This window comes from Arctopsyche grandis, chromosome 13 (genome assembly GCF_051622035.1).
Source record: "Arctopsyche grandis isolate Sample6627 chromosome 13, ASM5162203v2, whole genome shotgun sequence".
NCBI lineage: Eukaryota > Metazoa > Arthropoda > Insecta > Trichoptera > Hydropsychidae > Arctopsyche > Arctopsyche grandis.
Genome location: NC_135367.1, coordinates 2445182 through 2471776, shown reverse-complemented (window position 1 = coordinate 2471776; position 26595 = coordinate 2445182). Strand labels below are relative to the sequence as shown.

The 26595-nt window shown below is 35.8% G+C and overlaps 2 protein-coding genes across 2 annotated transcripts; both read right to left on the bottom strand.

The window, feature by feature from the left end:
* Window positions 1-643: 643 nt before the first annotated feature.
* On the bottom strand, window positions 644-3375 carry LOC143921259 (cyclin-L1). Its single transcript, XM_077444472.1, has one exon. It carries the CDS (start codon window positions 3227-3229, stop codon window positions 1892-1894), a length of 1338 nt encoding a protein of 445 aa, XP_077300598.1. The 5' UTR covers window positions 3230-3375; the 3' UTR covers window positions 644-1891.
* Window positions 3376-10358: 6983 nt separating this feature from the next.
* On the bottom strand, window positions 10359-26372 carry stmA (Protein EFR3 homolog stmA). The gene is made up of 19 exons (XM_077444471.1): window positions 26240-26372; window positions 20307-20511; window positions 20073-20223; window positions 19842-19994; window positions 18742-18840; window positions 18252-18412; window positions 17080-17158; window positions 16806-17001; window positions 16664-16734; window positions 16384-16590; window positions 16129-16301; window positions 13364-13467; window positions 13161-13281; window positions 12958-13093; window positions 12778-12885; window positions 12576-12702; window positions 11314-11402; window positions 11081-11242; window positions 10359-11000 (listed from the first exon to the last, which is right to left on the bottom strand). Exons 1-19 carry the CDS (start codon window positions 26247-26249, stop codon window positions 10803-10805), a joined length of 2550 nt encoding a protein of 849 aa, XP_077300597.1. The 5' UTR covers window positions 26250-26372; the 3' UTR covers window positions 10359-10802.
* Window positions 26373-26595: the final 223 nt, after the last annotated feature.

The window sequence follows — 26595 nt, the reverse complement described above, 5'->3', positions numbered from 1 at the left end:
TTCTATACGATTCAAAAAATACACGATACCGCCAATAGTTTTCTACGTTTCAATTATATTTTGCAAGGAATGCTTAAATGTCAATACTTTCATTATTATAATTCAATATTTTTTATAATTTGCATTTTTACTTTTTAAGAACACATAACGAAAGTCGATAATTTGCTAAAGAAAAAGACAATATACTTGCATAAAATGGTACTAAAAATATATTGAGTTCGATATTTTGAAAAAAAAAAGTATCTAAGGGGGGGGGGTGGCTTTAGCCTCCTCGTGCCCCACCTGTTTTTAAAGTCACGTGCCGTCCCTGTATATATTTATATGTAGTAACTAATAAATACATTCATATATCCTTTGTTGCCCCAACTAAAGAATATCATTGAAATTTTTTTTGCATGTGCTCTTTGATCTTATGTATATGTACGTCAGTGGTGGCCATGGGGGCTTTTTTAAGCCGAGTTTCCTTTTTCTATTTGTCGGGGAGGTTTATACATGCTTTTGTAATTAGGCTTGCACTTACATTTAATTTCTTGATAAGAATACGTCATTGGTATACACCACTAATGTACGTGCCATTATATTTTCAATTTAAATGGCTTTCAATTTAAAGTTTGGAATAAAAACTCTTGTTTATTTTCAAAGTAAATATTTATTTTTTAATATTTTGATACAAAAAACTGAATATATGTAATGTTTTTCAATGATAAAAAAATACTTTTACAATAAAAATCTGGATTATCAAAAAAAAAAAAAAAAATACAAAGCAACAAATGAAGAACAAATTATAACATCAAAAACAGAAAACTCCATATTTATATTCCATTCAGTTTCAAACTAAATTTCTTATTTTCAAAATACATATATACTTATATGTACCAAAACGTTTATAATACATAAACAATTAATGCGATTTATATTTGCTAAAATATTAAATAAAAAATGCGGTATTTCCAATTGGAAAAAAATATTTGGACAATGGAGTCTGCCGTTTTTAATACTATAACCCTCAAATGTATACCATTCTGACTGAAATCATCATAGTTTTGTTACAGAAAATATTATGTGGAGAAAATTATGATTTAACCATATGCATTTTTGTATTGATTTTCAATGCTAAATATTGTAAAACATTATTCTTCAATACACAAGCGTTCGGTTTAAGTTTATGATTTAACCGTTTGCCCGCAGCCGTCTTCTATGGAAGCTTTGGGCGACAAGTCTGTAGCGCTGCTGTCTTCCATAGAATTTCTGAACTTTGCACGGGATTTTGAGCCTTATATGCGCCTATTTCAACTGTTTTAAGGTTCAAAATTAATTGAATATATTACCGAGAGTTAAATGCCATCTATTCAATTTGCTTAAAATGTATATATACCAGTCAAAATTAGTTTTTTGTGGAACCATATTGAAACTTCGTTTATGTGACGTCACGTCTGTTGAACAATGGCGACGATACGTCTCAATTGTATGAAGAATGATTATTTGACAATTAAGCCAAAACTACGAGATATATTATGTATTTTATTGTATAAAATAATACTTTGTGTTGATTAACATATCTGGTTACTTGAGTAAATATTAAAATCTGTATTTAAAGTCGAAAACTCGATTGCCAAATTCGCGAAAAAGGTGCCGTGTACAGGGCTTGTTCGCTATATTTATTGCCGCGGGCAAAGGGTTAACAAAAACAATATACATATGTATGTAAATGCCAACCTCTAAAAATATTCATTTCAATAAAAAATTATCCTCATAACAAAAAACAAAATATACCTCAACAGTACAATTTATTTTAAATGTCCAAAAATCGCATTGCGAAAAACAGTACTTGGTCAACATTACAGCGGAATATTTACAAATTTATTACTTATATACTAGTCAAAACCTAAAGTTAATATTTCCTCTTATCATCTCTATCTTTAGACCGTGACCGGTCTCTATGATGATGTTTCGAGGTTCTAGATCGGTTCCTTCTCGGCGAAGGCGACCGTTGCTTTTTATGCCGATCCTTCTTCTCGTACGGAGATCGAGATCGTCGCGACTCGTGCTTGTACTTCCTACTGTGATGCTTCAACGGAGGCGTCGTCGACTTGGTCGAGGAATTATTCTTATCGCGCTTTTCCTCCTTATTCGACGACGAGTTCGAATGCGACGTCGACGAAGCATTCTCCGTTTTTTCCTTAACACTCTCCGTAGCTTTACTATTAATGGCAGCGGCACCGGGTCCCAATTTACCCGAGTTAATGAATTTATTCGCTTGATAGATGCGTTTCAGATCGTCGATTTTGCGCTCCAACTCTTCAGCGTTGACTTTCGGACGGGTGTACAGTCTCAATATCTTCAAACACACGTCCGTTATGTCCTCTTCTTTGACCGAGAACAGGGAAAACCAGTGCGGATTGTTCGGTAGCGGTAGGCCTATTTTGCGTGCTGTCAAGTATATACACGCACAAGCGATAGTTTCCGGTTGGTATCTCATGAACACGTCCGTCCTTAGAGAGTCGTTCATGTAATTCCACGACAGCTGCATCAACTGTTTGTTCTTTTCGTATGTGAGCAGTTGGAGATAGACGACGATGAGTTTGTGCGGGTGTTTAACGTGAACGCAAAAGCCCAACTCTTTCAGTATGCGTCGCTCGGCTTTGATCACTTGGTTTTTCAGCTCTATGTACTTCGAATCTAGTATTAGGGGGGTTATCGGTTTCTGAGCGCGCACTTGCTTGATGTGGTGGAAGACGTTGATGACGTCACGTATGCGGCAAGGCTTTTCTTCGACTTTGGATGCGAGGTATATACTACCCATCGCCATGATCTCCATGGGGTATCTGACGAACGATTTGGAGTAGTAGAATCGTTGTAAGTAAACTTGGCCGGTTGCCATGGCCACTTGAGGTAGCCTTAATAGTATGCCTGCCGTTTGTAGCAGCTCGCAGGCCAAGGCTCGAAGGTCGGCCTCGGCTGCTGATGAGAGGCCATCGTCGTTGCTGGGGGTACGCTCGAGGGTCTCCGGAGGCAGGAGACAGTTGTGTAGGGTGAGGACGATGCTGCCGAATCGTTTGACGGGGCCGTTGTTGGTGAGAGTAGTGGTGATGGTGCTGGTGCTGGTGCTGGTGCTGGTGCTGGTGCTGGTGCTGGTGACGGTGGCAGTTGCCGTCGCCGTGGCCGTGGAGTTGTTGTTGTTGGGGGCGCTGTTGGAGCCGCTGGCCGCGCTCACTTGACCACCGGACATTCTGCCGGAAGTCACGTCACTGCTGACTATGTTTTCGTTTCGATGTATTGGCTGGTTTCGTACTTTTGACGAGGTTTTAACGGACGTCGTCCGCTGAGAGGCTATCTTTCAAACTGACAGCGACGAACGCACGCCGCTTCGTCGACAGCCGTAACACTCCACTTTACGACCATTGACGATTAAAATAAAACGACGAATTTCAAACTACTCGAATTGGATAATCCTTAATTCAATAGCCAGAATGAATAGATAGATGTAACAAATAAATTTTATTTAGATATTTAAAATTTGATTTCAATAAAATATTATTAATAATAGTATGGGGGATGAACGAATGAGACGACTGGCATGTTGATGCACGTGTTTTATTTATGACCAGTGGCGGACTGGGACTGAAATTAGTGCATGCCAGGAGTCAAAGGGGGCCCCCACCCAGGGTTAAAAAAATTTGTCCCCCCCCCCATATAACAAAATTTTCTTCTTTCCATAACGCTAAAAATCAAGGGCAAAAAATAAATAAAATTTTCAAAAATGGGAATTAACAAATTTAGGTACAAGAAAAATGGCAAAAGCAAAATAGATCCATAAATTACATTGTATATTTCGTTTTAATCCTTGTCATATAATGCATCATAAAAGAATGCGGCATAAAAGCGGCTTTTACTTTCAGAAAACAATCAGGGACGTCATTTCAGCTTTTTTTGGGGGGACAGGCAAATATTGGTCAAATTGAATTTTTTTTCAAAAAATCTTTTTTATATCGGAATAAAAATGGAAAATATAAAATATGAAAAAATTAAGCTTATTTTTGAAAAAATAATTATAAAAAAATATTATGTAAAAAGCCAAAAAAGCGCCGCAGGCGAAAATTTTTTTCCAAATATCTTCACATGGTTAACAAAAATCGACCATCAAAATGTATCACTATATCAAAAAATATACGAACATTCGGAAAAATAAACGATACACATCTGTTTGAGTTTGAGACAAAATAAAGTAAAGGGGACCTTTCTAACGATTCGCTCCATGGGATGAACAATTTCTAAGAATGTTACTAATGGCATACCACTTAAAAACCAAAATATACTTGCTTCAAAATAATAAAATTTGGGGGGGCGAGTGCCCCCCCAAATTACGTCCCTGAAAACAAAAAATGCATAATATTTTCAATTAATGTTGATCGAAAATCAGGATTTTGGGGAGGGGGCCCCTATCCTATGTTTCTATATACATGGATTTGTCTAGATTAGGAATAGATTTAATATTTGGAAGCTGTTTAAAATTGTGTATTTAAATCTTACTATATCGTCGAAGTATAATCAAATGTTATTTTGAAAGTATGTATGAAGTAAATTTAAATCGCTGGTTGATGATGAATCGTCCTATCAAAATTGTTCTAAGCAATTCAGTTTATATTATTCAGGGAAATTTGTTTATTCCCATTTTTATTTCAGTAGGTAGTTGTTACATAGGTATTGGTATATGCATAATATTGAGGTTGGAAATGGGCCCGGTAAAATGGCCCACGCAAATGTTGAAACTTACATTTCGAGCCTAATAAAAAAGTTACCCGATCCTTGGGCTGTTAAAGCAGGCATTAATTGTTTGTGTATATCGTAAGAAATTTGTTTTGTTGAAATACCCAAACCCTAGGTCCCAAAGTGCAATATACTATAAATTTTTACACATGTGAAATAGTTAAATTAAAAAGTTATTTAATTTTACTGAGGGCCCATATTTTCTAACGGATAGTGGGGCCCACATGCCATCGGGCATGTACGCTTGTATGGCCAGTCCGCCACTGTTTATGACAGCTGAAGGCAGAGTGAGTAGCCGCTCTCCGAACCCAGCCGAGTCGGTCCCCACTCGCAGGAAGGTGACCAAACTCGACCATGTCGTATAGCGAGCCGCCACAATATTATTATTTTTCGAATGGCTCCTATTCCAAAAGATATTCGACCTCTTAACTCTTTGAGGCACAGGATTTTTAGAGTGTGGCGGCTCGCTTATACGACATGGTCGAGTTTGGTTGCCTTCCTGCGATTGGGAACCAACTCGGCTGGGTTCGGAGAGCTACTACTCACTCTGTCTTCAGCTGTCATATAATAAACACATGCATTAACATGCCAGTCGTCTCATTCGTTCATCCTCCATACTGGTGACCCCCGACATCGAGCCACGCAGCCTCGATCAATTTCAACATGCCACTCATCCCTGCCTCGCCGAGCCAGGCGGGGAAGCTACCCGCCGCGCCCCCATCGCCACCACAGCACGCCGCGGCCCGCGGGTGACAATAAACGAGCAGACACGGCTACCTACCTACCTACCTACCTACCTACCGACGTCCAGCCACAACGTCGATGACAGGTGCTTAAAAAAATGGGGGAGCGAATGAGACGACGATCTTGACAGCTGGATGTGGAGTCATGCGCGATCCACTACACATAGAACGGTCATCCAGCACCACAAGATTCATCACACACCACCTCAGCACCATCATCATCATCATCAAGGCCCCGTCCGTCCCCACGAGCGTCGTCACGCCGAGACGGGCGGTAGCGCTACAACACCTCCACGAGCCACAACGACTCACAGTCCAGCTCGGAGTATCACCAACCACATCGATGCCCCTGCCGCCCCCGCCGCCCCACCAACCGACATCAGCCTCGGAAGAGCGGCGCCGCCGCAGCATCGCATCGCATCGGCGCGACCATCGGACCACCCACCGTCCTGCTCGCGACGTCACCGCCCTCGAATCTACCGACCATTCAGGGCGGTACACCTATGTACACAGCGGATGACCCACGTCAACAATTTTTTTCTCCCCACGTAATAATTTTTTTTCTCTTTGTGTAACAATAATTTTTTTTCTTTTGTAAAATTTGTTTCTTTGTAATTTTGGTATTGCTGATGCTGGGGGGGGAGTGATGTGGCGGCTCGCTTATACGACATGGTCGAGTTTGGTTGCCTTCCTGCGAGTGGGAACCAACTCGGCTGGGTTCGGAGAGCTACTACTCACTCTGTCTTCAGCTGTCATATAATAAACACGTGCATTAACATGCCAGTCGTCTCATTCGTTCATCCTCCATAAGAGAAAAAAAGTACCCAGTTGCACAGAAAGTTTCGACAGTCGTCTCAAATGACAAGTTTAAACTTGTTCACACTTCTGTAGGCATATAGTACAACAGACAATGATCTCACCAGGCCACATATCCTGAAAATCGTTTACTCGTGGCAATCATTTACACGTGTTCGTGGAAACAAAGAAAAAGCATTCATGTGTGGCGCTTGAACCTATAAAACACGCGCCTCGAAAATAGGTCGACACGTGCTTCGTATACACTTGTTTTGGACCCCATTCTCTTACGGACATCGTCCTGGCTTTGACCCCAAAGCTATAAAACTCTCGTCCTGAGAACACGTGCCCTGGAGAACAAAGAGATCTTTTGCACACGCCACGCTTAGAACTTCCATATATAAACCAACGCAACAACCTTCACTGGCAGAGTGAGCCTCTGGAGTTCAAACAGATCACTTCTCCGAAGAAACCTCTTCGTACATACAATAACCATTGTACCAAATTGAACGAAAATAAATATCCTCTTTCAAACTAGACAACACGTGTTTCGTTAGACCGAGATACAGTCAACAAACATTCCCTGTCTTACACTTCTATCAAAATAATAGAATTAGGTTAAAATCACAAATTTCTAAATGTCGACAGAGTCGACACCACCGGTGCACGGGTAATTTTTTAGCACCGTATGGAAAGTGGTTTAAAAAATAACCAACCATCCATTCTAGGTATTAAAAAAAGTGGGACATATTTAATACCATTGTGGCGGCTCGCTTATACGACATGGTCGAGTTTGGTTGCCTTCCTGCGAGTGGGGACCAACCCGGCTGGGTTCGGAGAGCCGCTACTCACTCTGTCTTCAGCTGTCATATAATAAACACGTGCATTAACATGCCAGTCGTCTCATTCGTTCATCCTCCATACTGGTGACCCCCGACATCGAGCCACGCAGCCTCGATCAATTTCAACATGCCGCTCATCCCTGCCTCGCCGAGCCAGGCGGGAAAGCTACCCGCCGCGCCCCCATCGCCATCAACAGAGCGCGTCGCGGCCCGCGGGTGACAATAAACGAGCAGACACGGCTACCTACCTACCTACCTACCGACTGGAGTCCAGCCAACGTCGATGACAGGTGCTTTAAAAAATGGGGGAGCGAATGAGACGACGATCTTGACAGCTGGATGTGGAGTCATGCGCGATCCATCGTATTAACGAAAACTCGAGTGCCGAATATTCCGTATTCGCGATTTTCATCGCAAAAATTGTCTTTTGGGCGATCGCAATGTGACTAATAATCCAATTACCAAAAACACTACATTTTCATGAATGAACTTGAAAACGTCCACTCTTGTCATCTAGTCCTGTTGAGAACTAAACGTTTTGATTTTATGGTTAATTATTTATTGTGATCAAAATTTTCAACACTATATTTCTCATAATATTTTTTTTTATTAATATGATTTATACAAATGTTGATAAAATTAAAGAGCGGCCGATTTAAGTTTGCACACAAGCGGCCGAACTCCTAGGTTGTTCGTTATATGTATTTCCGCTAGTCTTTAGATGTTATTTAATTTATAAAATGTAATACCAATAAGGCTTAGCGGTAACTTGCTCCACCTCAAAAAGATACTGCCCTGGTCAAAATTCGGGAAAGACTTAGCAATTCTATCTGGAAAGGCTTAGCGAGTAGTATTCTTGTTTTTTTTTTCATACTCAAAATACAACGCTTATCGACGTATTTCAGGTTCATGGAATTGTTGGCAAATCGCCGATCGGCGTTGGTCATCATTCAAAGGGCTAATGGATTAGATTCGAAATGATTGGAGACCGTAGAAATATTAAAGAATTAAAAATATGATCCACTTTTAACTCGATCATGTCTAGAAAATCTAGCTTATTATAATTTTTATATTGCCAAAAATTATACTTTCTGGTTAATTGAATTGTTTTCCCAAATAAAGATTTCGCTGAAATTCAAGAAATCATATCAAAAACTAACACCAAATAAAGACAAACAAACCATTTAAAATTTATTCATGATTGTTTAACATTCCTTTTTTAACCGAACAAATAGGGTTAAATAAAACGGTGAAAAAAAAAATCACCATCAAACTTGAGCAATAAGATAAGAAATTCTTAAATTAAACTTTCTATCATCCCTTTCAATCTCACTATGACTTTTAAGTATATATGTATGTGTGGTAGAGATTCCTGATAGATGACGCTGTTCAGAATCACGGTTGGGATGTGGCGGTTTAGGTGAAGATCAAACACGTGCGTTTTCAGTCATGTTGTTTATTAAGACGATACGTGCGGAGGCTTAGCGACCAACCGCACGGAGCACAGGTCCAACTGCGACTAACCGTTACATCTCTACCCCTTTTCATCCCCTTCTCACAATCAGTCGTAACATACCTTTTATCAGCCATAGCCCATACATCAGCCTTTCGTTCAATTTCAACCCTACATATGTAATAAAAATGTACTTTATTTTCAGAAAGAACTATTTATTGCAAAAACAAACCTTACAACTGGTATTGTTTCAATATAATCAATTTCTTATATAATACTGAACATTAATTGGAATATTATTGGTATAAATTGGTTATCGTATTACGTATAATAAATACTTAATTAAACAATAAGAGATAACATTGCTTTATTTCGATTATTGGGTAACAAGCCAAGCAGGGTACAAAATCTCATTATAAAATTTTGTACTTACGAAGCTCATCATTTTCAAGAAAGTATACATATTATACATATATTGTATTATAATGCATGGAGTTTTATAAATTCCAATCACAACATAATTGCAGCACAAGAGTAAAATTAAATAACGATACAATTTTAAAAATACATGTGTATAATTTAAAGGGAAAGTTATTATTATACATAATATTAATAAATACGCTGTAGCTTACGAGAGAACATTTATTAAGCTATAATATGCTAATTTAAAATGACAATATTGGTTTGTAAAATATTGCAAAAAATATATAGGTATACTATTAATATAATATAATATTCAATAACGATTAAATGTCACACGTAATATTGGTAGTTTCACAATTTTGTCAAACGTTTATGGACATTGGACATACACATAACAATGGATGCCATTTTATTTTCAATTTGTTGGGCAAATTTGAGCATCGATTAAATACGACTTTAAAATTAATTGGAAATCAGGTCAACGAAATGAAATTCACATTCTTACGTCCTATAAATGTTTTTTAATTTTTTTGAACTATGAAAAATTATCCAATTTCAAAAAAAAATCCCATTTTTCACACTTAAATACATAAGTTTAAGACGAAAACACCAATTATCTTACACTTAAATTAAATATAGATGAGTTAAATTGGTAGCAATATTCATATGAAGAACACACCCTTTTCCCATTCATTTTACAGACTGACACACTACGTGTTATTACAACACAACAGTCTCAACAATTCTTAAAAGACTTACAAGTAAATTTATTGTCAAGAATTTCCGACTATATTTTCTAATGTTAAATTTCATTCGTTTAACCGTCTATAATAAATTTTATTGACTTCCAATGATATGAGAATATTTTGATTAAACATTGAAAAGAAAAAAATAGCTAAATATTTAAGGTTGTGGCTATTTGCAGGTACTATATCTGCGACAGGCGCAAAGCCTTCTGCGCATGCGAGTGAACTTATAATCCGATTATAATTTTTTACATTTAATGTATGCTAGACTTGTTTAATCAATCGTTCATTATACACGAGGCAAATAAATTTCTTCAAATAGATTTATATCATTTAGCTAGTTCGCAGCTTGTACTTGTATGTAGGTATATACGTTGTATATGATAATAATTTTCTAACAATTAATAATAATATTATTAATTTGGATTATATTTTTTACTCTGCGTCACTTTACGAGTTCGAACTAAATTTCAAGAGGTTTAAAACAAAACTTTAACAGTAAACACGCTGACAGTGACAGTTCACGCGCATGCCCAGAAGGCTTTGCGCCTGTCGCAGATATAGTACCTACAAATAGCCAATAATTCACAGATATAGTACCTACAAATAGCCAATCATTTGCAGATGTAGTACCTGCAAATAGCCACAACCAATATTTAATTATAACATTATCGGAGTGAGCTTATTAATATAAACCCACAACGTTAGAAAATATTTGTTTATAAACAACATTTCACAAATAGAATAATTCCAGTCTCACTGGTCATCACAATTTTTTCTTTTGCAAGCCTAAAATGACTCTCACATTTTTGCACAGTACGACTAATTGCACTTTATTGATCAATTGCTTTCAACGCAATTTAAAAATGTATAAGTATTGCATATCTTAATCGATATAAAGTTTAATATAATACAATACAACAAGATAAATAGAAAAAAGATGTAGAATATAATATAATATAATAAATTAGGTGATTATTTGCATGTTTTCAATTATATATATATATACATATTAGCGACAGATCGAATCGAATTAATACAGAAACATTTCCGGGAAGTATTTTTCGTACGCTGGAACATTTTGCTGATGTGCCCTGTATGATTTATGACAACTTCCACCCCTCGTCAGAGCGTTCTCACTCGGACTAGAAATACTGTCTTGCCTCGGTAAAGTGTTCGGCTCCGAGTCCAAAGAATTGAAAATTTCCGTCAACTTATTCTGAAGGTCGTGCTGAAAATATTTTTAAATCACGTTTAATACGCACGAGTCTATGTTTCGGATCATTTTAAAAAGGCAACAGATGATCTCACTTTGGGTTGCGTCATAGTTTGAAGCTCGCTGAAAGGTGCAGTGCGGAAAGTCTGAGCCAACACTCGGGCATGTTCCTCTTTTTCTTTACTATGTGCGTCATTGTTTTCAGCCAAGACTCGTCTCATACATTCAAAAGTCAATTCAGACGGCGGTGGCTTTTGCTACAAAAGAATTTTAATATTTTAAATACATATAATAAAAGAATTTCATTTAAATAAAAATATATTTTTACCCTTTGTACACCCGGAGAGCTAGAAACACTATCCACATCAGTGTTTAGATTCGTAGACAAATCTGCTATGCTATCACGACCATGAGCACCTAATATTGATAATTTTTTTTAATAAATATATAATTAAGAAAAAAATTCAGATACAACCAATATAAGGACACAAAACAAAATTCGATAATTAAACATCCATACACGTTCACACATAACGGTTATGACAGCATTTTCGATACAAATTGAGCGCAAATGTACGAAAACTTACACAAGACAAAAGTTCTACTTCCGGTTGTCGGATTTTGTTCGAAATTTTATTATGAATTAAAACCACTATAAATATTATACACATTAAATATCAAGAAAATAAAAACAATTTAAAAGGTCAAAATAAAATAATGGAATATTGTTTTAAAAAAAAATACTACTTCCGGTTTACGAATTTTGACTAAAACCTTACATAGTCTAAGTTAGTACATGAAGAATACAAATATAAATTTTTAGCTTGATACGTTAAGGGGTGTGGAAAGAATCGTGGTCACAACATTTTTGACCTTTCTAAGAGGAAAAAATCCCACTTCCGGTTTATTAAATTTAGTGATTTTTTTATTATTTTATCACATTGATACAAGAATTATACTTGAATTTTTTCGTGAAGAGTACATATGTTTAAGGGGTCGAAAAAAATAGTGGAAGAAAAATCGAACAAGAGTAAACTGCCACTTCCGATTGACGGATGCTTATCAAATTTTATACATAACTCGGTATTAAGCTTAAGCTTCTAGATATGAAATTTCAGTTCAATAAACCGAAAGGTTTCTGATAAAAACATAAAAAAACTCGATTCTCTAGAGTAAAAGTACTACTTCCGGTTGAGATAAAAATATTCAAAAAATATAAAGGTATAAAATTTATAATTACTATTACATATCAAAAATTTTCAGTCTGATTCGGTTAGCGGTTTGGGAGATAATTGAATTCAAAAACTTAAAAAAAAAAGAGGACACCTATAAGGGGAGGTACAATTTCCGGTGAACTTAAAAATCGATTAGAATTTCAGCAACCGATACTAAGTTTCAGTTCAATAGGACTAACGGTGTTCAAAAAATCCCTAAAATTCACAGACAAACATGAAAACGTGATCAGGGATTCAGTCAAAATCTTGATCAGTTCGAATCAGTCAAAATCTCAAATTCGAATTTTCGCACGATCACAAAACTTCATCTATTGTTACTACGTACATAGATAAAGTAAAAATCAAATTTAAGTACCTGCATCAACCCAACTATGACGATGATGACTCAAATGATGTATACCAGTTCCACCGGTGTACGGACACGCGTTTTGTAACCGAGAAGCATCTATCCCACAAGATTTCAAGCATTCGCATAAAGCTATCTGAAAATATGAATTATATAAATTAAAAATATACATAGAAAAAGAATATACAGAAAATATCGAACATATACAAACCTGATCAATCATCAAATAGGGCATCTTAGAAGGAGACACACATTCGTCGTACTCGTCAGACAAGGACGGCAACAGGTGTGAAGCGTCATTCATCCTAGCCTCGATTATCTACATATAATTCATATTCAATTGAACGTCGACTTATTTATACAATGTTTATTCAACATTTAAATTCCTCACCTTCTTTGCATAATCGTCCAATGATGGCAAAGCAACCGCATGCGGCACTAATGCCAGAAGTGCGACGGCGAGTGCGTGCAATTGATACCGCCTCGTTCTAGATAACGCTGGATTTGTAAGCGCCAATTGTTGAACGCTGAAAATAATAATAAATATAAGCAAAAAAAAGAGAATATAAAATTCGATAGAAAGTAAATGCATACCCCAAAACAAACTGCAACATGTCCGATACAGTTTCCTCCGAAGCTAATTCGACGCACAACAGTGCTAAAGTAGTATAAATAGCTTCGATATTTTCGGCCGTGTTGTTTTCAATTTGTAAACCTGAATATGATTTGAGTGAATAATTTAAATTGAATAAACAAAAGCAGAAGAATATAATAAAAACAAATTAATTTTATCTAACCTTCAAAAAGAGATGAATAAATTGCCGGCCCGTGTTTAGTGATGAATATCAAATCAGGACGAGATGATTTTTCAAGATTCAACTCCAAATCGGCAACATGGACGCTGAAAGAATTTTATTTTATTTTATTTATTTTATTTTATTTAAATAGGCACACATACAGAATAAAATATAAAAAGAAAGTTGTATAATGAGACAAAAAATAATAATAAACATAAATAAAAATATAATATTCCATTTACAGTGAGCACCACATGGTGATATAAAAAAGTAAAATTACAAAAACATCAAGATTTAAAAAAAAAGAAAAGAAACAGATAAAGAAAAAGATACAGATAAAGTAAAAAAGAAAAAGAAAGACTATAAGGGTGAAGAAGCAAATCAACCACATATTATTTTCTTCACCTTTGTCCTAAAAATACTAAAAGAGTCTCTAAAGAGGTCAGGACAATCATCTAAGCTATCGTAAATACGGCATATACGAACGATTGCACTATTGAAAGAGGTGTTGCTTTGACAAATAGGTGGATAAAAAAGATTTGTGCATCTGGTGAATCGGGCATTAACGTTAAAATTAATCTCGCTTAAAACAGACGTGTCAAGAATACCATTAGCAATCTTATATAAAATTAACAAATCAGAAACCCTTCTACGCTGAGACAAACTTGCAATATGGAAAAAAGAATGTCTGTCATTATAAGATGGTAACAGTTTTTTAAGACCAGTTTTATAGGATAAATGGCGCAAAAAACGCTTCTGGATTGTTTCTAAGTGCTCAATGTGAGTTTGGTAATAGGGAGACCATATGATTGAGGCATACTCCATATTACTACGAACTAAACTGTAATAGAGTAGAATCAGAGTATGGGGATTCTTAAAGGGCTTCACAACTCGGCAAATAAATCCCAATAGTTTATAAGATTTAGTAACAATATGATTAATATGTTCATTAAATGATAGTTTGGAATCTATAAGTATACCTAAGTCTCTGCATAAGGTTTACATTACACCATTCAGATATTATATCAATGTCGGATTGTAATTTTAAGCAATCCTAATCATTTAATCCCAGCAATTTAATCATTTAAAAATCGTAAGTGAAAGTAAGAAGAGGCTTCGACAACTTTTTTCAGTATTGAAATACGTCAACCATTTTGAAAACCAGTACCAGTTCAAAAAAATCTGTGTTTATTTATTACTAGTGGTTTTACTCAGATTTATTTGTTTATTTATTACTAGTGGTTTTACCCGGCTTCAGGAATGGGGATATGGAACTGAAACAGGAATGAGTATCGAGAACTGAAACAAAGGAATCTGGAACAGGAAATGAAAATGGAATGGGGATCCAGAACCGAAAGAGGAATACGGAACAGGAAATAAAGAAGGAATCCAGAACTGGAACACAATCAAGAATCTGGATCCGGAACTGAAAAAGGAATGAAGATCCGGAACTGAAACCGAAACCCGGATTCGGGATTGAAACAGAAATCCGGAACAAGAAATGAAAAAGGAATACAATAAAGAATCCGTATCCAGAACTGAAAAAGGATTCCGGACCCTGAACTGAAAGATGAATCGGGATCCGGAACTGAATAAAGAATCCAGAACAGGAACTGAATAAAGAATCCGGAAACGGAATCGAAATCGAAAACGGAATCGAAATCGAAAGAGGAATCCGGAACAGGAAATAAAGAAGGAATTCAGAACTGGAACACAATAAAGAATCTGGATCCGGAAATGAAAAAGGAATGAGGATCCGGAACTGAAACCGAAACCCGGATTCGGAATTGAAACAGAAATCCGGAACAAGAAATGAAAAAGGAATACAATAAAGAATCCGTATCCAGAACTGAAAAAGGATTCATCTTTCAGTTGAGGATCCGGAACTGAATAAAGAATCCAGAACAGGAACTGAATAAAGAATCCAGAAACGGAATTGAAATCGAAAACGGAATCGAAATCGAAAACAGAATCGATATGGTCATCATAGAAAATTGTATTTTTTCGATAACGTCACGGATTTTACCATCCAAACCTTACATACATAGTTACATAAATACATTAAACCTTACATATATTAGAAGATTTAAAGATTTGACTATTGTAGCATTGCAGAAAAAAATGTATAATTATACAGAAAAAACATAATTTATACATAAAAAAAACAATAGCAGCTTCAAGTTCAAACAATAATAAAATTAGTCACAAAACATATAATAATAGTTGAATATAAGGAGAAAAATTGGGAAAGTCTTGCATCGACAATCGAACCAGCCGTCAATACAAAACATCCACGTAAGGCCCGAGTAGAAGAGAGAAGATCAAAATTCACTCATACATCACATCCAATCATGAAAATAATGATGAGCGCAGGCTTAAACAATTTCTGACAACACACGCTCACTGAGGTGGAAAACATCACATTCAGGCACAGCAGCAACGATTTCATTAACCGCTTAGCTGCCCAAAGTGCCCTAAGGCGCAAGCAGCCGTATCTATTATACGCTCAGCGCGTCGGCTGGGCGTCTAAGCGGTTAAGAAGTCGGATAGCTCTAGGAATAAGATCCATCAGATAAAGAACTGTGAGGGCAGGAGGTACAACCATCAAATGATGATGACCCATTGTCAAGTCCCAACTTTTCCAGCAACGATGGGCATGCTATTATGAACTTTTTTAATGTTTTGTATACTTGTACATTCACATGTACTTATAAAATCATAACCAAAATTAATAAAACACTAGTATATAATTGAGCCGTATATACCTCATTATACTTAAGCGATCCAAATTCTGTCGCCTGTCGATGAGTTGGTGCAAAATTCGTTGAACCAAAATCCTAGTTTCGGGTCCGGGTGCTCCTGCCATTTTTAAAAGTGGCTCCAAGAAAGATACCGGGAATGCTTTACTGAGTTGAGTAGTTTTATATTTGCTGCCGACCTGCATTACAATAATTAAAAATATATAATATACAATCCGAACGTACATATAAAGATCGATTTGGACATAAAAAATACAACACCTTGAGCAAACTTTTCAAAAGAATACTTTGCAACATGATATCGCCTTTTTTGGCCTTCTGCTGCTTACTCAAACCGGCCGGCTGAAACGGAACTTTCGACATGATGAACATCATTATATCGATCTTCTGATAATCAGGAAGATGATTTGCGAATTCTCCGAGACCGTTAATCAAAGCCTCTTGATATTGCTTCTCGTCGGTTTCATTCTGCATTCAAAAAACCCACATTTAAACAACTACGAATCAAACTAATTTGAGAACCACATTAAAAAAAAAATACCTCAGAGTCTCGAGTGACGGAAGACCTCAAATGTGTGAGCAGGCTGTTGATAATTTCCAAGACGGAAGGACCTGCAAAAACGACAATGCCAAGAAATCGTGCAATTTAAAAAACGAAATAATAAAAAACGACGATGACTCACCGACACTTTCACCAGCGGCAATTGCAATTATCTTTGCCAAAACTTCCGCAACTGCCGTTCTAATGCGAGTACTGTCACCTCCGCCAGCTCCGGGCCTATTGGTCACGTTCAACGTCGATATGGCTTGATCGGAGATCTTCTGCTCGTCGTCTAAATGCGTCATCAAAATTTCCACAACCGTATACGAATATTGCGCCTATCGAAAACACAAACCCAATTATTATAATAATAAAAAAAATACGAAGACGTCATATGAAATATACAAATAGTTTACCTGAATCGAAAACATGATGATTCGGAATGTGTGAATAGCGAAGTCGTTCGGCACCCACAGTTTATGCAAATCAAAGTGCCTAACAAACAAAATATGTTTATTTATGTGTAATAATTATATATAAATATACAATATCGATTATTTACTATTGTAACGTGGGAACATGAGAGAGAGAGAGAATATTCACTGTTTAAGTGTATTCGTGGGTGAACAATAGAGACCTCCGTTTAGGCTAACGGGACTCGGTAAGTGCCCGAACAAAGGATACGCTGGAGATATCATAGACTTGGGCGAGTGCGTTAGTAAACAATATACTCGCCAGGGTAGATCTTTAACCCTTTGAGTGCTGACGTCTTTCCTGTTTTATGCCCAAACAAACCCTAGATCAGTATCCTAGATAACTACCGCCGAGGATTTCGAGTTTTGTAAAGGTGTGTTTAGACTCTCTACTATATCTTGCAACAATATAAAATAAACAAAATAAGTCTATTAATGAATGTATTCTTCCAAAACTAGTTCCATCTCCTTCATTGTTGTTAAAATGTAATGCTCACAATCTAAATACCAAGCCACAATCTAAAATACTCAGAAGTTCCACCGAGAAATTCTGCTATGGTTATAAATTCAGAAATTCCGGTGTAAACCAGTCTTCATAAACATTGACACGGATTACACGAGTACAGGTAGGACCGGAAGCGTGCCGTTTATTGTTCAATTGTTGTAAATCCTTTGTAAAAATGGTTCGGCAAACCTTTAACAATGCATTTACAACATTTGAACAATATACAGCCCCCTCAGGGTCCGGGCTTTATACACGAGCCATGTTCCTGGAAAGGCTTTGCGGGTAGTATTCTTGTTTATTTTTAACATACTCAAAAAACAACGCCTATCGGCGTATTTCAGGCACATGGACTTATTGGTAAAACGCCGATCGGCGTTGGTCAGCATTCAAAGGGTTAAGTGCCTAGACAATAGACACATTAATGGGTCGGGGAAGCTGCGCTGGGCAACATGTCCTTTATAAGGAGGCAGATATGGCAGATCAGATTATTCTGAAGTGAGCGGTGGATCCGTGTGGACCTCTCGAGTCGTCGAATAAATGCTGTGAAGCGACTTTTGGCCTTTCATTTGGATGCTGAACCCACCCCTACGCAACACTATGTATGTATTACCTTAAAACTGGTCGTAGGACACTTTTTATGTGTCCGAAACTTGCTCGGCCGACCAATTCACGAAGACAGGCTTCGGCCAGTGCCGGAGGAGTGCTGGCTTGAGCGCTGCCCACAGCTTCTCCCACATTAGCGCCTTCTTTTGTCGTGTCATATTGACAATTCTAAAATGATACAATCAAATATTCGTCATTGTGAATGTCAACTCGACATATTCTATTTCAAGCCGTGTTAAACATTCACTGTCGGAAAAGCAGCCGTATCTTAAAAAAAAAAGGAATAGTTTTCCACTGCCTTGAATAGAGGCCAGAATAAATTGAACGGTGGTGATAATTTTAATCACCCCAATAAATAATTTGACCTGGATTTGTTATCATCCTAATTATAACATGAGCTTGTAAGAATGTTAACAAAAAAGAAACACGATTTGAAGTTCGTAATCATTAATCGAGGCTATCGATATGAGTTATAGTGAAAATAAATAAGGCCATACCTGCATGTTGTATAAAAGAGACGGTACAATTTTGTCCATGTGTTGCGCTTCCCAAATGTTTTCAACCAAATCATCGGCAACAGTTTTTCGAACAACTCCCTAAAATAAAAGTACAATATTTGATGTTTTATAAACCTGTATTGATGTTTTTGTTAATATAATACGTTATCGAGTACGTTTGATTGCTTTAACATGGAGAAAGTTGTGTTATGAATCAATATGAATGTTATCTATGTAAATACATACATACGTATTAGTAACTGTAGTTATGTGCAAATAAATCTGAACCACATTAAATGGCCAAAACATTTTTTTTATATATCGATGCACAAATATTGTATGTCCATTTTTTAATTTGGAATAATTCCGGTTTTTTTTTCAAGATAATTTATGTGGTAATTGGATTATTAGTCACATTGCGATCACCCAAAAGACAATTTTTGCCATGAAAATCGCGAATACGGAATATTTGGCACTCGAGTTCTCGTTAGTACAATGGACTTGCATTGGGGTTTACCTGTTGGGCCTTCCTGCTATATATTTTATTTTTACATAGATATATACCAGGAAAGCTTGACGGGATGACCCCAATGCGCCTTCCTGGACAATTAATTACAAACAATGCAGCATTTTATTATTACATAAATCAATGTATTTCCAGAAGTTGAAGAACACGAAATAACAATTAATTACAGAATTAATCCATTGAGATATCTATGGATTTAGATTTTGTACATAATTTTTACAAATTATACACACAATAAATACAGAAGATTTGTGACAACAGGAAAGATGATTTTTTGCCAATTTTTGAGGAACCGTTTCAACAATGATCAGATAAAATTGGCAAACTCTGATAAGAAACGATCGACTGGAAGTCACAAATACCCCCAAATCTAAACAGCAGTATGATGGATCGAACCCACTTATCACTAGGTGTATACACGCTAGGTGTATACAAGCCATACTGTTGGCTGCATATATGTATGTATATAATAAAAAATAAGTAGACAAATATCAAAAGCATGAAGAACAAACAAAAAAACACGTGACCCGGGAGTCATTTAATCTTCCCTATGCACATTTACAATTTTTCTCACCTGAATGCCTTTGATTCCGGCCAAACGAATACTATCTCTAGTCGACTTGTCGCCGTGATTGCTGTGACACATTGCGGAGAATTTGGACACGAAGAAATCATACCGGCGATGATACGACGGTGTGTCCTCCTCGATATTTGCAAAGCGTACAAACTAAAAAACATAAAAAAAACATCAAATGGAAACAGTAGTAGGAAGCGATCAAGCGATAGCAAAAAAAAAAAGGCTTACACTCTGAGTGGACAATATTTGCAGCTGTGGGTCGGCCGACTCCAACAGTTTTTGCACCATCTTGAGGAAACTGACGACGAAAAGGTTCAACGTTTGCGCATGACAGGCGACGAGCAGCTGATCCATAGCTTCCATGGCGATGATGACTAGCCTATTCGTTATAGAAACATCACCATTACACAAACAGTTACATATATCAGCCATAGATTACAAACAAAACAACGATATAATTACCCGTTTCGTTTCCTGTATATATCACGGCTCGCTTTTTGAAACAGATACTCCCCGATTCGATCCAACTTCTCCGGGCTGGACAGCGAGTAGAAGATGAGCTTCTCCATGTTGGACTTGACGAGGCCATCGTGCGGATTCACAGGGAATATATTGTCGACGAGCCGTTTATAGCGGGGCCTCAAAGCCGAACAGCATCCGCAACAACCTGCCGAAAGAAAGTTACATATATTAAAACACACAGCTATATTAAATTGTTTTTTCCCCCCCTACTGTCGAAACTTACACATCAAATAAATTAGTCTCACTGTGAAAAAGCAAACTTGGTTGAGCATTTTCAACGAAACGGAGATGTTTTCCCTCCGCTGCTAATACATTACTGGCGTGTTAATGCAAAATTTCATTAACATCAAAATCGAAAGGAGTATATTTGCCTACGTTACAAAACACAATCAAATACACGATCGCACACAAATCAAATGTGAGTGTAAAATAAATATTTAGTGTACTATAAGCGGCAACTATTATCCGAGATCCAAAGTTTAAGCAACATACCTTTGGAGCCGACCGAAACAATTTGAATTTAAATGATCGTTCGGTGTTTTTTCGACGGATTATGTAGTAATGTTGTACAATTAAGACTCGACATCACTCGACAATGGTTTGATACAAATTATGTGTTGTGTAAAAATTTAAATCGATCAAACACACAAGTCCGTTCTACGCCAATAGATCAATTGAATTACCTTAGAACAACAATTATAATACATTGAGTGAAAAATATCGGCACATATTGGAACCGAGACGTGATAACGATTTTATCACTCAGTTTATCCATTATATGACAGCAAACATTAGCATTTTATCAAACTATGCAGATAAAATGCCAACAAACCACTTCTTATAAAAAAAAATCACTTTCTTATAATCTTCACAATCTATTGTATCGATTACGTAACTAAATATGTATGTACACATGTAATCGAAATAAAATAAAGGTATTTTATTATCTTTTTCTTGTAATAGTACATATATTCTTTATTTATTTAACCCTCCCACACAAATTTTTACGTTTTTCATAATAACCATGTGGTTTTCAAAGCTATACACCCTCTATTTCTTATATTCCTAGAATGAACTACAAGAAATTTATTTTAATAGATTTTGTATGATTTAGAAAAGGGGTACATTGTAAAAAAATACATTTATACATTTCTACGTTCCAAAGTATGATTTAAATGCGGTAGCGATACGTCATGTTTTTGACTGTTCGCTTGCATATTCTTGTTGATCGATGAATCAATGCGAGAGACAGAGACGGCTATATTTTCGTAAGCTATTGTTTTCGTCGCTTTTGGCGCGTGGCTATTGAGTCATGCAGTCGCCTGTTGGCCTTACCTATGTGCGTTTCCATGTCGATACTTGTCGTTATATTTTAATACAAAAATAGTCAAAAACATGCTATAGGACTAAAACTTTTTTATGTTTCTGTATAAAATGATTAATAAGATATATATTGAACCCATTTGTATTGAGAAAAGCTGTATTTTGATCAAAAAATACTAGGGTCTTACTCTACCCCGGTTAGGGACACTCGTTCGATCTCGACGCTCCGTCCTTCAAAGGTTAACCGACAGCGCGGACTAGTGATTAGCATATATGCTTTAGAACATAGTGGTCACGGGTTCGAGTTCCACCGGTTGCTGCTGGCCAGATATTGGTTTATGCTCCAGGTCGATCGTTTCCTATCAGAGTTTGCCGATTTATCTGATTTTCATCGAAACGGTTCCGAAAAATTGTCAACCTTTACCCATTTCTGGCAATTTTTGAATTTCGCTGATTCGTATAGTAAAAATGTTGCAAATTTTTCCATAAATGTCTCGCGAATTACGAGTTTTTCAGCATTCAAAATTTGACGATTTATATATTTAAAAAAAATGCACCGAATATGTAAGTTTATCAAAAAATTAATCAATAGATGTCTCTTTAATGCCTTGTTAAGATTATTCTAAAAATTGTATATCGCCGTTTGTAATGGCCTTTATTAAATAGAGGCCATTACAAACGATCAGTAAAAAATTCACATTTTAATCGGTAAAAAAAACATTTGGTAGGTAAAAATAATGCATTGATCAGTGAGTATAATAAATGATCAGTTTTATTGATCACTTGCTATTAAAGTATTTAAATAATATGAGCAGTAATTAAACCAAAATGATCAGTATATAAAACAAAATGATAAGATTTTAAAATAAATGATCAATGCTGCTAAGATGTTTTTTTTTTAATAAATACCGACCCTAACAATCAGATCTCAAATGAATAGGACCAACCCTAACTTAACCTAACCTAACCTTACCCTTTAATAAATAAGTGTTGGCTGCTAAGATCTAAGATGGGCGACGCGCTATCATCCAACTGTCAAAAATTATAAGTTATTTGATTTATATTATTTATCTGATCACTTCTTTAATTAATTACTGATCGAAAAATTGTTTTTTACTGATCGAAAAATAAATATTTACTGATCATTTATATTATTTAACTGATCACTAATTTAATAAATAATTGATTATTAATCTTAATTTTTATCTCATCATTTTAGTTATTTTTAACCCACCAAATAATTAGTTCCCATTTGTAATTAGCCAGGAAGGCGCATTGGGATTTACCTGTTAGGCCTTCCTTGTATATATTGTAACGTAGAGATTAGGTGAGTGGCGCTCGTGGACCGATGGTTTACTAGCGCAGATCACCTGATCTCTCGTTCCCGCCAAAATGGCCTCTACGAATGAATACGCATACGGCTCGTATGCAACGGCCAATGGGATCGTCTGACTCATCGACCAATAGTTGTTGAGCCCAAACATGTATAAATATGGGGCGCTCTCGAATTGGAAACCATTCCGACCTGGGACGCCGACGAGAGCAGACGAATAAACGACTTCTACAACCCTGCTGCGTCTTTCTCTCCGATCCCGGAAGCCCTCTCTACACGTCCACGCAACAATATGTACATGTAAAAAAAAATTCTGATAATTAAAACGATGAATACATTTTTGTATTACGTTGACTATTTCCTGATAAAAACGAGACTTGGGAGGTTTCCGCACTAAAGTGACGATATACATAATTATTGAATACTTATCTCGCAGATAAAACCCAGTGAAGAGATATACTTTTAGCCGTGAAATGTCAAATGTGACATATTTGGCCAAAAATCAATATATATCGTGTATTACCCTACAAGAAGCTACACGCCAAATTTGAAATTTATATATACATATGAGAGTTAAAACTATAAATATTTACATATTAGAGATAACGAGAACCAATAGAGCAAATTTCATAAAATATAGAGTGAATTATAGGCGTTTAAACAATCAAAATCTTATATCGCCATATCAAGGCGAACAGGCTGGAAGATACGGGACGAACGCCTATTAAACGTCAAGAAGATTTACTTTCCGCGTGTTTAAAACGCGTTGTATACGATATTTTATCTCCAACGTAATGGCAGACGATACATTAACGTGTATTGATGACCACAATGAGCAATATGGCAAAGTATGAAAACGATCGGATAAGAGATAAAAATGACCACTGACACGGAAGCCATGTGAAACGTAAAGGATGTATGTAATAAAAAATTGAATGTGCGTTTATACTTTATTTGAAGCCTGGCATATTTTAAATCAACACACTTTTATAATTGATATATATATATATATATATATATATATATATATATATATATATATATATATATATATATATATATATATATATATATATATATATATATATATATATATATATATATTTTATATTTATTATAAAGCGGTGCTGAGAAAAAGTTGCACCCCGGGCACAAAAACCGGGGGGGGGGGGGGGGAGAGGTGCTATGGGGGCCGAAAAACATAAAATCAAATTTACAAATTTGTGACTCATAAGCTTCTTGTATTAAACCGCATTAAAGCGCCGCAAGAGTAATTTTTTTCGAAAAAAATAGCATGATTAATTAATTTGATAATTTGCTGCAAACAAGTCATAAATATAACAAAAAGTTTATTATTCTATTCAACGCAATATTCTAGTCGTATGAATTCAATGGATATTTTAAATTTGTAGATGCTGGTTCAGGTTTTTCATTTTAAGGTAATTTATGTATACCACGTTATTATTGCTCATTCATTTTTGATAAGATGCAAATAGAGGAACATGAAATTACCGAAATTAATAGAATTTCAAAGTTTTTATATCAAAAATTTATCTCTCTTACGTTCAAAGTGCAAAGGTTACCGAAATACTCAAAAAAACTCTACGTATACGCTATCTTTTTATTTTATAGGTTGCTGTCAAATTAAATTTATTAATAAATCGACGGACTTTTAAATGGTCCACTTGTACGTTATGTACGTTAATAGTTAATGGACGATTTCATAATGTTTATTTTTACTTTATCCATGTACGTAGTAACTATAGATTTGGTTTTCTGGACTCGACCCGGCCGGTTGATGACTGAAAACCAGGATTTGGGATCCGGGCTTCAAAGCCCGCCGGATCGAGTATTTAAAATTTCGAGTATTAACGTAAAAATTCAAAATGATTTTCAGTCCGATACATTGAAAATATCCAAATATGTATGTTTTATTTATAGATTCTGCGTGTACATGAATCATGATTCATATATGACCTTTCTTTGTTCGAGAACTTGAGTTTCGAGAAAACTGCGAACAATGGAATGGATTTTGGACAATGGAAAACGATACGATGTACTGAAATTTAGAATTTCACCCATATACAGTGAACATATTTTTAGGAGTTTGCCTTAGACTACTCTAAAACATCAGAGTGTAAACATTGTTTCAACATTATCATAACGGCAGTTTACTCTTGTTCGATTTTTCTTCCACTATTTTTTTCGACTCCTTTAACATGTATGCTCTTCACGAAAAAATTCAAGTATAATTCTTGTATCAATGTGATGAAAATAAAAAAAAATCACTAAATTTAATAAACCGGAAGTGGGATTTTTTCCTCTCAGAAAAGTAAAAAATGTTGTGAACGATTCTTTCCACACCCCTGAACGTATCAAGCAGAAAATTTATATTTATGTTGGTACGGTTTTGATTAGAATTCATCAACCGGAAGTATTATTTTTTTTTAAAACAATATTTCATTATTTTATTTTAACTTTTTAAATTATTTTAATCGTCTTGATATTTATTGTGTATAATACTGATAGTGATTTTAAGTAACAAAAAAAAATTGAACAAAATCCGACAACCGGAAGTAGAACTTTTGTCTTGTGCAAGTTTCCATTACATTTGCGCCCAATTTGTATCGAAATCACCATCATAACCGGTATATGTATGTTTAATTATCGAATTTTCTTTTGTGACTTTCTTATATTCTTAAAATACATAATATATTAACATTCACAATTTGTTTCTATAACTTACACAAAAGAATTCGTTCAATGGCAAATTAAATGAATTTTTTTTTACAACTATATATAATGCAATTACATAAATAAAAATATTATCAAAGTAAGTTATCATCCCATATAATTATCACTTACATAAGGCTATATCTATTATACAAAATTATGTATGTACGAATTACGAATATGACATTCACAACTCAACTTTACAAAACTTCACCGGATAGATTCTTATTGCACAAAATTACCTGTGATAATTAAATCATCAACTGCTAATTGATTCACATGGAACGATCAAAGTACGGCAACACCTATATACATATATAAAAATGTGTTTACATAAATAATATGAATTAATCAGATGGTCGATGGAGCATACGTAACACACCAAAGTATGGTGATGGACAAATTCAAATGTAGATGTATGCAAAGATGGGCGTTGTCTGAAAAAAATGGAGTGTGGGGCGAAAGAAGAGGCGTCTCGACTTACCAGTCGCCATGATGCACGCTGCTCCTCGTCAGGAGTTCCACGATCGGAGACTTCAGTCAGCAACGATAAATGACAGGTAAAAAGCGACAGTGACGATGACGAGTCACCACTCACTGACCGAGTGACATTTGACAGCCGAGTAACCGGCCAATGTCGATCGAAGACGGCCGTAGTGTGAGCGGATCCGACCATGTACCGATTTTTTTATTTTCGTGCACGCAATCTTTTCTCCCTAATTGGTTGTAAACACGCTAGCCTGTCCAGCTATTCTATTGCCGCATATGAGCGTGTTTGCTTTTCATGTGTCGTGATGACTGTGTATGTAGGTTTTTTTGTTTTATAAATTTAGAAAGTTT

Coding starts and splice junctions, on each gene's coding strand:
- LOC143921259 (XM_077444472.1), bottom strand. CDS start 3,229: ATGTCCGGTGGTCAAGTGAGCGCGGCCAGCGGCTCCAACAGCGCCCCC.
- stmA (XM_077444471.1), bottom strand. Junction 17,002..17,079: donor TCATCATGTTTTCGATTCAG/GTAAACTATTTG, acceptor TGTTTTCGATAG/GCGCAATATTCGTATACGGT. Junction 12,703..12,777: donor CCTATTTGATGATTGATCAG/GTTTGTATATGT, acceptor TCATATTTTCAG/ATAGCTTTATGCGAATGCTT.